This window comes from Lepidochelys kempii, chromosome 23 (assembly GCF_965140265.1).
Source record: "Lepidochelys kempii isolate rLepKem1 chromosome 23, rLepKem1.hap2, whole genome shotgun sequence".
In the NCBI taxonomy this organism is placed as follows: Eukaryota; Metazoa; Chordata; order Testudines; family Cheloniidae; genus Lepidochelys; species Lepidochelys kempii.
Genome location: NC_133278.1, coordinates 3,371,005 through 3,383,303, shown reverse-complemented (window position 1 = coordinate 3,383,303; position 12,299 = coordinate 3,371,005). Strand labels below are relative to the sequence as shown.

The 12,299-nt window shown below is 56.9% G+C and overlaps 1 protein-coding gene across 1 annotated transcript; it reads right to left on the bottom strand.

The window, feature by feature from the left end:
- Positions 1-1,537: 1,537 nt before the first annotated feature.
- Positions 1,538-6,912, bottom strand: ZFP36 (ZFP36 ring finger protein). Its single transcript, XM_073321485.1, has 2 exons — positions 6,809-6,912; positions 1,538-5,046 (listed from the first exon to the last, which is right to left on the bottom strand). Exons 1-2 carry the CDS (start codon positions 6,842-6,844, stop codon positions 4,060-4,062), a joined length of 1,023 nt encoding a protein of 340 aa, XP_073177586.1. The 5' UTR covers positions 6,845-6,912; the 3' UTR covers positions 1,538-4,059.
- Positions 6,913-12,299: the final 5,387 nt, after the last annotated feature.

Here is a 12,299-nt window from a genome sequence, read left to right as displayed (position 1 = left end):
GGCCCTGAGCTCTATCGGGGTCCATGCAGCGCCTGGCAAAGTGGGGCCTGGATCTCTGCTAGGGCCTCTCGGTGCTTCCCGAACACCTCTGTTTCCCATTGATACCGGGAGGGCAGCACTCTCTGCCTTGTAGGGAGGTCAAAGCAGATGATCTGGGTGTTACACCCTTCTGGCCTTAACAGGTACAGGACTCCCATTGCTGCCTCTGCCCGGCGGTCAAGAACCGGCTAGGGCAGGCGAAGTTTGGCACTGGGGGCCCATGGGATGAAACCGCTCGTGAAGGAATTGGCTCCTGGTGCCACAGTGTTTGGGGCCCCACCTTGGGTGGCTTCTCACACAGGCCCAACTACCCAGCTCTCCCCCGCACCCTCAGCTCAGCCTGGGCCTTGCTCGGCTGGGTGCTGGAGGGCGCGGCTGGGTTTCCCAAGCCAGCTTGTTTAGCGAAGGCATTGGGCGGGGGCCACTCAACGGGCCGGTTCCTCCAGTCTGGGCGGGGACGGGGCCTTGCGCAAAACGCTTTGTTGACGTGCCCTGGCATCAGCTGTGACGAGGGCAGCCAGCGAAAAGGGGGAAGGAAACACAGCATGCGACCTGCGCTCATCACCTGGGGACGTGTCACCACTCACAGCCCCCGCCCGGGCAGGCCTGAGCCAAATCTAAACTGATCAAGCTTCTTGGGGAGGAAGATTGCAGCAGACTTACCTGTGCTAGCTTTAACCTAGCCAGCCCGGAGCAGCAAGCCACAGGCTTCAGCAAAGACTTGACAAGCTCACCCAGACCCCATGGTAATTACTTGCGGTCCTCCTGCTCCAGCTAGCTTGATTAAAGCGAGCTGGGGGAGATCAGCCCATGACTGCACTCCAAGCAAATGGGTGACGGGAATGGAGAGAGATGTCCCACCCCAATCCAGGCAGACCAGACAGTCTTGTGGTTAAATTCAAATCCCAGGGTTGCCACCTGTAAAATGAAGGAAATGCTTCCTGGATCCCCATAAGGCAGCTGGGAAGAAAATCCCTTTCCAGAACAATGCATTGACATAGCCACATATCTTACCACTACTGGCAGCTTTAGAGGCAGGCAATTATGGGCTCAGCTGCAGTGATTGTTCTTCCAGAACTTATTTATGGAAGCTAGAACTCTCCCTTCAGGCTAAAGGAGTTAGGTCCTGACACCCAGCTCCTCAAATAGATCTAGGCACCTCACTCCCAATGGATATCCCATAACCACTGGGCCATCCTTCCTCTTTGTTGAGCTATGCCTCAGTTTCCCCTCTCAGAGGGGTTGATTGGAAGCTGTTTGGGACAGAGATCATCTCCCGTTCAGCCTCTAGATTCCTCCCCCACCCCCATTCTTAAAAACCCCATGTTTTGTAAGATGCTCAGACAGCAGGTGCGGGGGGAGGTAGATGCCCTCTGACACATGGTGTCCTATAATGGAATTTCAGGCCCTCTGTGCATGTTCTTTGCTCTATACTCTTCAGATAAGTGGAGACTTGCGGTGGGGGTACACTGACCCATCACACACATACACAGTCCAATCTCATGGCTGGCTTTGTTTTATTATTTCCACATCTTTTTTTAAATCCTCAAGATTCAGCAATAAAACACCACAATGATGATTTTAAAAAACATGTTTGTCACTCCTATTACTCCATGGTTACATCTCACTGGGTTCTCTTGAATTAACTTTTTAATAACAGGGAAAAATATATATTATTTCAGAATATTACAAAAAGATAAATATAATATAAAATTCTGTCTTGAATAAATAAGGTTCTATAAATAATTTTGGTTTCTCTTCTATCATTACAAAGGTAAACATGAGCTTGTTTGGTTTTTTGTTTCCAAGAGCAACACTTCAAAAGCAGGGAATCGTTAGCACAGAAAACGGAACGTGAAAGATCTCATTAGGCCTCCAAGCTGCAAAGGGGACGTCCCAAGCGACCACAGTGGGATTCAGAGCTCGATACCAGTGTTGCCAAAGCCGTGTGAGGTTTAGAGCAGTTCTGAAACCCCAAGGTTCAGGAGTCATGTGACCAGAGCTGTACCTTTGTTTGCCTTTACAAGGAAAAAAAAAGCAAGTTTTTAGCCTGCGGGGTTTGGGGTGGGGGAGAAACGGGAACACTGAACACAGCAAATCCAAATAGATTTGTCGTTTTTTAAAAACCTGCAGCCTTTTAAAACCACGCTCAAGATTTTTTTTTTATTTTTGGGGGGTGGGAGGTTATGAGTTTGCCCCTGTGGGGTTGGCAACACTGGTCCAAGTCCATTTCCTCCTGATTTACACCAGCTGCAAGCAAGAGAGGAGAGGCTGGGCTGGATTGGGGAGCACTTCACCACCTTGCCTTGCAAGGCAAACTCACTGCGTCTCCTCTCCCACCCCTTCACGAAGTGCTCACTACATGGCAAGGCCGGACCGGTTTAACACTATGGCTTTGGAGACCAACTCCCCGGAAATCAAGGTCAACCTTGCTGTCACGTTGATCGTTTGGATGGGGTGGCTAACAGGGGTGGAACAAAGACCCCTCCCTCCCCATGACTTTTGGATTCTGGAAGGGCGGGGGACACCACATCTTCATTGCAAACTGCCCGATATTTCAGTGCTGCCTTCCTGCTCCACCCAGAGATACTGATGGCTCAGATTGTCTCATCTTCCCCTTTAAGGCATTAGAGCATAAATACTGTAGTAACACTACTGTCTTTGTAGATTAATCCTGCCCTCCTCCCCCCCCCCCCCACACACACACATTAAAGCCAGAGCTGTTTTATACCAATTAAGTCTAGTTGTTTTCAACCTGTGGTCCGCTGACCCCTGGGGGTCTGCAGAAGACAATGTCAAAGAATTCCAAAGGGATCTACACCTCCATCGGTAATTTAGGGGTCCACAAATAAAAAAAGTTGAAAGCCACTGAATGAAGTGAACAGAATTACTCCAGTCTCAAATACTAACCCTAGGGGAAGTACTCCAGTAATGAGCCAAAATAGGCCACTGCTTGTTAAAGTGTTACTCCAAGGTTAGGGGCTGCTACTGGAGTTTGTATATTTTTAAAGTCAGAGAGGGTGATTTTGTATTTTTAAAAATCGGTATTCCAGAAGGGTAGTGGAGGAAGCTTTCGTTGTTCTTGGACACTCCTTGCCCCCCCAGCTCCTTATGAAAGGGGGTGAAGCAGGATGGATCTGAGCTCCCCCCCAATCCCACCCCCCAAAAAACCAATTCAGGGAACCCTTCCAGAAATATTCACAGCATGAAATTAGGGTAAGGGCAGGGGAGGAAAGCAGCACCATTAGACCCAAATTTGTCCCACATACGGATGTGGTCCACCCCAACAATCTGCTACATATTGGGCATAAAACTGCACCCCTCCCCACCAAGTCAGTCTGTTTTCAGGAATGCAGGCTGGCCCCCCGGGGCTTTCCCCTCACCCTCCGTAACACAGGCGAGTCCGCTGGAAAGCCTGACACGGGGGAGGCGTGGAGTCCTTGATTTGAAGCAGGTGAGCACTCCCAGACGGACCGCAGGGGTGGGGCAAGGCACGTTGGCGGTGTCATCTGGCACTTCTAGGTTGGAGGAAGGCGGGGTGATGGTGCAGATACCACACACATGTGGCAACATTCAATGTTAGGTAGCAGAAGCAGGTTACTTAAAATGTGTGGCCACACCTGGCCAGGCAGGGAGCCTGCCTTGCCCAGCAGGTATCTGGTATTGTGCACATCTGGATGCCTGTTCCCCCGCTCCCTCCCTCCCCCACTGTGGGGAGCTCATGTCCCACACCAGGGGAGGCCACCCCAATCCCCTTCCACCCACTCCCTACCCCCCAGACAGGAGCAGCTCCTGCCAACATCTGGCTGGGGAGCTGCTGTCCTTCCCCAAACATCTGGACCAGCAGCTGGAGGGGCCAGGGGGCAGCGCCTGGAGGGACCTTGGAAGCAGGACCAGGAGGTCACCTTTTGCTCCCAGGAGTTGATTGCAACCCCACCCCGTAGATGCATCTAACCCCTCCCACACCCCATTAGATTCCTCCCATGGCCTGGATCCTATTGCAAGCCCTCCCCCCGCCGCTCACTCCGACACGGAGATGCGGTTGAAGATGGGCAGCCGGCGGGTCCCATTCCAGGTCCCACTGGCGGGCAGCATCTCGAAGACGGGCGATTCGGAGCCGCTGAGGCTGCCCGAGCTGCTGTAGCAATCCTGGTCGGAGAGCGAGTTGGACGATGGGGTCCTGGGGAGGCCAGAGGCGACGGGTGTCCCCGGGGCGGCGGCGAAGTAGTCCCGGGGGCTCTCGAAGGTGCCCAGCCTGGCGGTGCCCCCGCAGCGGCAGGTGCAGCGCCCGCCGGGGGCGGAGGAGGCGGCAGCCAGGGCTTCTCCCAGGGTGGCCACGCGAGGCACAGGCTCCGAGTTGAGGCGGGTAAAGGACGGCGAGAGGAGGTCACCGGCAGGAGGCGGGGAGATGGAGGGTGCCCGGGCGAAAGAGGCCAGGTCGGAGATGCCGGGCGGCGGGGAGGCCTGGCGGCCAGCAGGCACCCCGGTGTAGCTGAGACTCTGGCGCAGAAGTTGCGGGGAAGCAGCCAGCCCCCGCTCTTCCGGGTAGTGAACGAAGTGGCAGCGGGAGCCGTAGGGGCATTCGCCATGGAGGTAGAATTTGTGGCACAGCTCCGTCTTGTACTTGGGGTGGCGGCTGAGGGTCCGCAGCTCCCCGGCCCCATGGGCGAACTGGCATTTGGCCCCGTACCGGCAGCGGCCCGTCTCGCTGTAGGTGCGGCAGAGCTCCGTCTTGTAGCGGGCCGAGAGGGCGGGGGCCGGCGGGGGCTGCAGCGGGGGGAAGCCGGGCGGGGGGGGCGGCAGGGTTCGGCCCTCGATCAGGCTGAGGGACCGGTCGGTGCGGAAGGAGGGGCGGGGGGCCGCCGGCTCGGGCAGGGAGAGCGCCTGCTCCGCATTGGGGCTCCAGACCGTGCGCAGGGGCCAGACGTGGGAGTCGCCGCTGCCCCCCCGGGGCTCGGAGCCGGCCGGAGCATCCCGCTCCTCGCTCAGATTCAGGTTCAAGAGGTTCTGGGGGGCGGGGAGAGAGGGAAGGGCGGGGGGTTAATGCCTGGCTCTCATACAAAACAAGGTGGAAGCACATAGGAGATACCCCTGGAGCTGGGCACTGCCCCAACGAGGTAGACCCCCCCCTCCCCCCGCCACGGCCACTTTGCCTCCAGCAAACTCAGCACCTGGCTCTCCCCAGCACCAGGCGCTCCGGGGAGGGGGGGGGTGGGGCGAGGCTGAGCTCAGTGGTGACTCACAGGGCCCAGGGTTATTTATAAAGTACTGAGCTGTGGGCCCAGGAGGGAGGATTTTATACTGGCATGGACCCCCGCCCAACACACACACACACCCCCTTCCAAAGCAAGGGGCCTTCCACCAGCCTGCTGCATAGGAGAGGGGGGCGATTGCAGGGCACCCGGAGTAGAAAAAGCGAGGTGCCCCCGAGAAATCCACGGGTGGGGTGGGGAAGAAGTGACAGAACCGAAGAGGGGGCAGATTCCCATGGTGTGTACCCTAGCCTGGTGTAAACCTAAATGGGGAACTGCCCTTTCTCCTCCACTCTTTCCACTTCACCCCCATTACCCCCCCCCCAGGGGGGTCCTCCGTCCTCCACCGATCCAGAGAGGAGCCCTGCTCAACACCCCCCCCACACAGTCCCCTAGCTGCACCCCCCAAGTTCCTGCTGCACTCAAAGTTTCTGCATTTCCCCCCTCCCGGGGCGGAAAGTCACCCCCCCCGCCCCCCACAGCTCGCTATGGCGGCAGGGAGGAACGTCATTCTAGGTCACTTTAACCCTTCCCTGGCCGCTGGGAATTTCTCTTCCCCGCCCCCCACCCCCAGTCGGGGTAAGGGACCCCCCCCAGGGACCGGGCCGTCTCTCGAAATGCTTTTTGTAAATTAACCCGAGCGGCCAGACACTCAATCAGCACCGGAGCGGAGTCTCCCCCCACAACCCCCAAATCAAGCCATCGCCGGGCAGAGGGGAGACGGGTCGCCCCCCAGGCCAGCAGAGGCGGCCCCTGGTTGCTGAGTTTGGGGGGGGGCGGGATTTAGGGGGGTCCTGCCTTTGGAAGCAGTTCCTGAAGCCCCCCAACTACTCTTCATTTACCGAATGGGGAAGTGATTGGGGGGCACGCAAACACAAAATCAGCCCCCGGTTTGTTCGCTCCGCTCTTAACAGATCCGAGCAAAACGAATTCACTCCAGCGAGGATTTCGCATTAAACACCCCCCCCCCGCGCCCAGCTGGGGGCCAGGCCTCGAGAATCGGGGGTCTGGGGAGTCGCTCACACAAGCCCACCCAGCTCCGCGGCCTCAAAAACTTTCCTTCCTGGGGCCCGAGACAAAATACCCCGCCCCCCAAATAATCAAAACGAAGCGACGCGAAGTTCCCCCGCGGTGAGAACACGGCCAGACCGGCGCCCGTGGAGAAGCAAATCGAGCCGAGTTCTCAACTCCAGATCCGACCCGCTTTAGCAACTTTCTGTCTTTTTTCAAAAAAAAAGGGGGGGGAAGGCCAGATAGAGCCAAGATCTTTCCGGGGGGGGCTGCTTTTTAAACCCCCCCCTCCCGATTTTTGCTGCGATTCTGTGCAATCGAGTGACCCATCTGGGTCAGCCGACAAACCAACAATTTATAAGGGCGGGGTGAGTCCACAGCTGTGAGCTTTGGCAGGAGAAATCACCCCCCCCCCGCCCATAAATCAGTCTTAGCCTAGCTTAGGGGGAGCCGGGCCAGCCCAGGAAACTCAGCCCACGCCCCCAAGACAGGAGATCGCCTCTTACCTCGTACAGGGTTTTTACATCCACCATGGAGCTCATGGCGAAGCAGGAGAGGAGTGAGGAGCAGCTGGCGAGAGGAGAGGAGAGGAGAGGAGAGACTGAGTGAGTGAGTGAGTCTGTGAGTCTGTCTGTCTGTCTGTCTGTCTTTCTTCCCCCAGGAGGGAGCTGCTTTAAAGCCTCCACGGCTTGAGCAGTAGCCGAGCTGAGCTGGGGCCGCTTCCCCGGCTCCTTATATAGGCGAGCCGGGGGAGGCGGGGCTTCTTGTAGCTCCGCCTCCCATGAGCTCATCTCATGAAACAAAATTAATAAATAAATAAATCAAAAAGCCAAGAGCCGGAGGCGGGCGTGGATGGATGGGCGTGGGAAAAGACCAGACCAAAGGTGGAGGGGCGGGGGAAGCCAGGGAGGAAAGAGGGAGAGAGAGAGAGGGAATGAGTGAATGAACAGATGGTGGGAGGGGGGGGAAACAGGCCCCAGAAGGGGTCAAAGTAGGGTGACCAGACATCCGGACATGAGGGGCTTTGTCTTATAGATGCAACTAACACCTCCCCCCAACCCCCAAAAAACCCAACGACAACTTGGTCACCCCAGGTAAATGTGGTCACTCTAGGTAAACGTTAGCTGTCAGGGGGGCTGTTTGGCTCTGCTGGGAGCAAGATCAGGCTCCTCTGGGTGATAGGATTTGTTCTCATCATCCCCGGGGGAGCCTGGCAAGCTTAGAGGCCTGGTTGAGCTGAAGAATAAATTCCAGAGAGTTTCCCGGTCAGGGGAATAAAATCTCCTGTCTCCCCATCAGCACTGGTAGTTTTCATTTCTTCCAACAGAGGTCACACCGCGTCGTCCTTTCAAGCTGCCTCTCGGCCCCCAGCCAAAGGCCACAACCCGCTCCGGCTGGCTGTGGGGCAGCTGGCAGGCCCCAGGGCGGCTGGCCTGGAGAGCGGGCCCGCTCACGCTGCAGGTGACGCAGTCCAGAAGGCACCAGAGTACGAGCCGGGCCCCTGGCCACTCACACGCGCACCAGGGTGGCCTTTGGGCTGCTCTAACTTGTGCCCTGCGCCCTACAGGTCAGGCTCTGTGTAACTCGTGATGTCACGATTCCTGGGCAGTCTGGGACATGAGCCCAATGCCGTGATTTTGCCAACAGTGGGAAGGGCATCCCCTGCTTCCGCCTCGCCGTTAGGGGAAAAGTCACGGCCTCTGGCTAATGGGACCCCTCACGTACACACACATGCTCACAAACACACCTGCTGGGGAGCGGGGCCAGGCCGGGGCGCCTAATCGCCCAGTTGTCGGTACCCCTCAAGAAGCTAAACTGGTACCCCAGAGATGACCGGGCCAGACTGGGCTGGCCAGCCAGAGCCATCTCGTGGCATTCCCCATCCCGGCCCACCACTGCTCTGTTCATGGACTCTGGGGGGCAGAGAACAGCCACAACTCAGTGCACTCCAGTCACGCCCCTGATCTGCCACCTATGGATCCTCGGGAGCAGAGAATAGCCTCAGCACAGTGTGCCCTGGCCACACCCCCAACCTACCCCCCTACCCTGCGGGCTAGTCAGACTTTCAGTTCTCAGTTTGCTACTCAGGGACTGTTCACGGTGCCCCTCGCCCTGTAAGTCGGGGCTGCGTCAGCACCCGGGAAGCGGGCAGTTTCCGGAAGCAGCCCGGCACGCTCAACGCAGTGAGTGCTCCATGTTCCCCTTTCTTGCAGCGAGGCGCATTGTCAACGTAACACTTTTGGGAAACAAACAAACGAGCAAGCGGGAAGTTTCCCACGCACACGCTCGCGTGCCGGCACACCCCTCTGCAGAGAGACAGCAAAACTGACTGGGCCCCGAGCCTCAGGAAATGACAAACCTCAGCCAACCGGCAGGGCGAACCTAGACCGTCCTGTGCAGTCCTTGCAGTGTTATGTCTCTCCCCAGGGCTTTCACCTGTCTGCTTTCAAACAGAGGCCTAAGCCAAGAGCAGCCTGCTACAATTCCTGCTGTGGGTGGGGAAGTGGGGTCTAGTGGTTAGAGCACAGGCTTGTGAGGCGGAACTCCTGGGTTCTATTCTTGACTCTGAAAGGGGAGCGTATGGCCTACTGGTGACTGCAACCATCCCAGGATGCCTGGGTTCTATCCCCAGCTCTGGGGGAGGAATGGGGTCTGGTGCTTTGAGCTAAGATGACCAGGTAGCACGTGGGAAAAATCGGGACGGGAGTGCATGTGGGGAGGGTAATATCTAAGACGAAGCCCCAGATATTGAGACTGTCCCTATAAAATTGGGATATCTGGTCACCCTAGTTCGAACACAGGGACTCCCAGGTTTTGCACCTGGCACTGGGAGAGGAGTCGAGTCTAGTGGTTAGAGTGGGAGGTGGGCAGGTAGACAGGACGCCTGGGTTATTTGGCTTCCTCGCTCATTTGTGGCAGAATCAAGGCAGAATCTAGCCTTCTGTATATACAAGAAGCCATCCTGGCAGTGTTACAGTGGAGCTGTCTCTGGGGAGGAATGTAGCAGAGGTGAATAACAGCGAGGAGTGAGGACAGGACATGGCCAGGAAAGCTGGTTTCACTGGCTACCCGGGAATCCCCAACGGCACATTCCACAGCTTGTGTTTATGCTGGCTGCACCCCAGCTATTCCTCGATTCTGGGAAAGCCCCTTGGGGCCACGGGCAACTGGGCGTATCTCAGAGCAGCCACTGGGCTGCTCTATGTTAGGTAGCGGATGTGGGGGAGATCCCCATAGCTGAGCCATTCTTCTCAGGCTGAAGTGTCGACAGAGGCGGGTTTGGAACAAAGAGATACATTAAACAGTAATAAATCTCCAGGAGCAGATGGCATTCACCCAAGAGGTCTAAAGGAATTCAGAGATGAAATTGCACAAATATTAGCTGTGGTATGTAACCTGTCACTGAAATCAGCCTTTGTACCAGATGACTGGACACTAGCTAACATGACACTGATATTTCAAAAGGGCTTCAGAGGCGATCTTGGCAATTACAGGCCCATAAGCCTAACTTCAGTACTGGTCAAATTGGTTGAAACTATAGTAAAGAGCGGAATTATTAGACACATGGATGAATATGATCGTTGGGGAAGAGTCAACACGGCTTTTGTAAAGGGAAATCATGCCTCGCCAATCTGCTAGAATTTTTTGAGGGGGTCAACAAGCATGTGGACAAGGGGGATCCAGGGGACATAGTGTACTTAGATTTTCAGAAAGCCGTTGACAAGGTCCCTCACCAAAGGCGGTTGAGCAAAGTAAGCTGAGATGGGAGAAGCGGGAAGGTCCTCTCCTGGCTCGGTAACTGGTTAAAAGACAGGAATCAAAGGGTAGGAATAAACGGTGGGTTTTCAGAGTGGAAAGAGGTAAATAGAGGGGTCCCCCAGGGATCTGCCCTGGGATCTAGCACTTTGCACGGGCATAGATGACACCGGGGGTGATCTTGCAGGGGGACCAGTGAGGGGGCAACATGTCAAAGTAGGCTGGGAAAGGAGCCCGCACGCCCTCTCACACCCCTGGAAAGACAAAGAGCCCTGACAGGCCTAGGGCTTGCGGTTTGGCTCTGCATCAGGACCCCAGGTTTCCGGGCCGTGACTCACTGGCAACGCATCCCGATGAGCCGGGAAATCCCTGCTGAATCAGCCGCGAAAGTCCAAGGATCAATAACAACAACAAGGTGCTGCAACCAGACAGCCCCGGGGAGGGGATACCCCGGCTCTGCCGGGGAGGGCGGGACAGGGATAGCAGGGCTTCACGGCTGCTGCCTTCTCACAGGCTCGTGAATGTCCCAAAACCTGGAGCCAGCAGGCACCTCGTCCCCCGGCATGGATCCAGCCCATCCGGGAGTCTGATCCCACTCAGGCAACTCCCCCAGCACTAGACAGGTAGCAGGGCCCAGAGGCTCAGGCCCCTGCTGCAGCGCCAGGATGCCTGGGTTCTATTCGCAGCTGCTCTGTTGATGACCTTACACAAGGCTGGTCCCCTGCCTCAGTTTCCCCTCCCACCCAGCTGTGAGCTCTCTGTGCCGTGTATTTGAATGTTCTATTTTAAACCACGGTGTTCAGAAATCATTTGAAATTTCGCGTTTAACTTCCCCTGACTTTTGGGAGCTCCCAGCTACAGTTCTGATCCGTTTTTCTGGGGGTCCAGATCCTCTGTTCTGTGGGTTCTGATTTGTTTTTCTGGGGTGGGGGGTCCAGATCCTCTGTACTGAACTGTCATTCGGGGGAATCGGCTCTGTTGACCAGCATGACTGCGTTCAGTGGGGAATGGTTTCTAAGGGTTGGCACTCGCTTGCTCCCTGCGGCCGGGTGGGCCGGGAGGAGGGTCTGGCTCCTGTTCAGGGGAAGCGTGGGGGAAGCCAGCGGCCCTCACACACTTCCTCTGCTGCACCTTCTGCAGCCAGGCTCTTGCACAATCCACCCACATTCCCAAGAATCTCCCAGTGCCAGGAGGCGATGGGGGTGGCCCCCGCTCAGCCAGGCCCCAGGGTGAAATGTCCCACTTTGGAGATGGGCTGCACACGGCTTCACTAGCCTGAAGTGGGTCTCCAGGCCCAGGGAGAGAACCCGGGAGTCCTGACTCCCAGACTGCCCCCCTCCCTCAATCGAAAAACTAGACTCCATTCCCCTCCCTGAGCCGGAGAGAGAACCCACGAGTCCTGGCTCCCAGCCCTCCCTGCTCTAACCACTAGACTCCGCTCCCCTCCCAGAGCCAGGGATAGAACCCAAGAATCCTGACTCCCAGCCCTCCCTGCTCTAACCACTAGACTCCGCTCCCCTCCCCTCCCAGAGCCGGGAACAGAACCCAGGGGTCCTGGCACCCAGCCACCCCTATTCTAACCACGGGACTCCCCTTCCCTCTAAAGCTAGGAACTAAACCCAGGAGTCCTGACTCCCGATCACACCCCACTCACCTGAGCCCCAACCTCTAGATCCCACTCCCCTCCCAGAGCTCGAATAGATACCCCGAGCCCTGATCCCCAGCCCTGGCCTTGCTCTAACTAGGAGGTCATGCTGATTCCCTGAACTGGGAACAGAACCCAGGAGTCCTGACACCTGGTGTCATCTGCTAACTGCTAGTCCCGACTCCATCTTGCCAGCCAATGTTCCACCAAGTCCGACATCGAGCACCAGGGCACGGCCGATTCCTGGTGCTTTGGAGAAAAGCCACCCCCCCCACCCGCCCCGCACACAAGGCACTGGTCCACTTAGCCAGTGCCGGCTGGCGTCTGTCCTGCTGGACACGCTCAGTTGCCTGAAGACATGATCTGGAGATGGTGGGGCTGATGGGGGCATCCAAGCCACGTCATTTGCCGGAGGGTAAACCCACGCAGGGAGGGGACTTCCCAGCTAGCGGGGGTGAGGGGGGAGTGCTGTCACACTCAGGATGGGGTGCGGCTCTGGGTTGATGTTACGAGGCTGATTTGTCTTCCTGATTTTCAGCTGCTCAACTCTGCATCGGCCTCCCAGCCCGCCTCAAATCAAGTCTGATCTTCTTTCT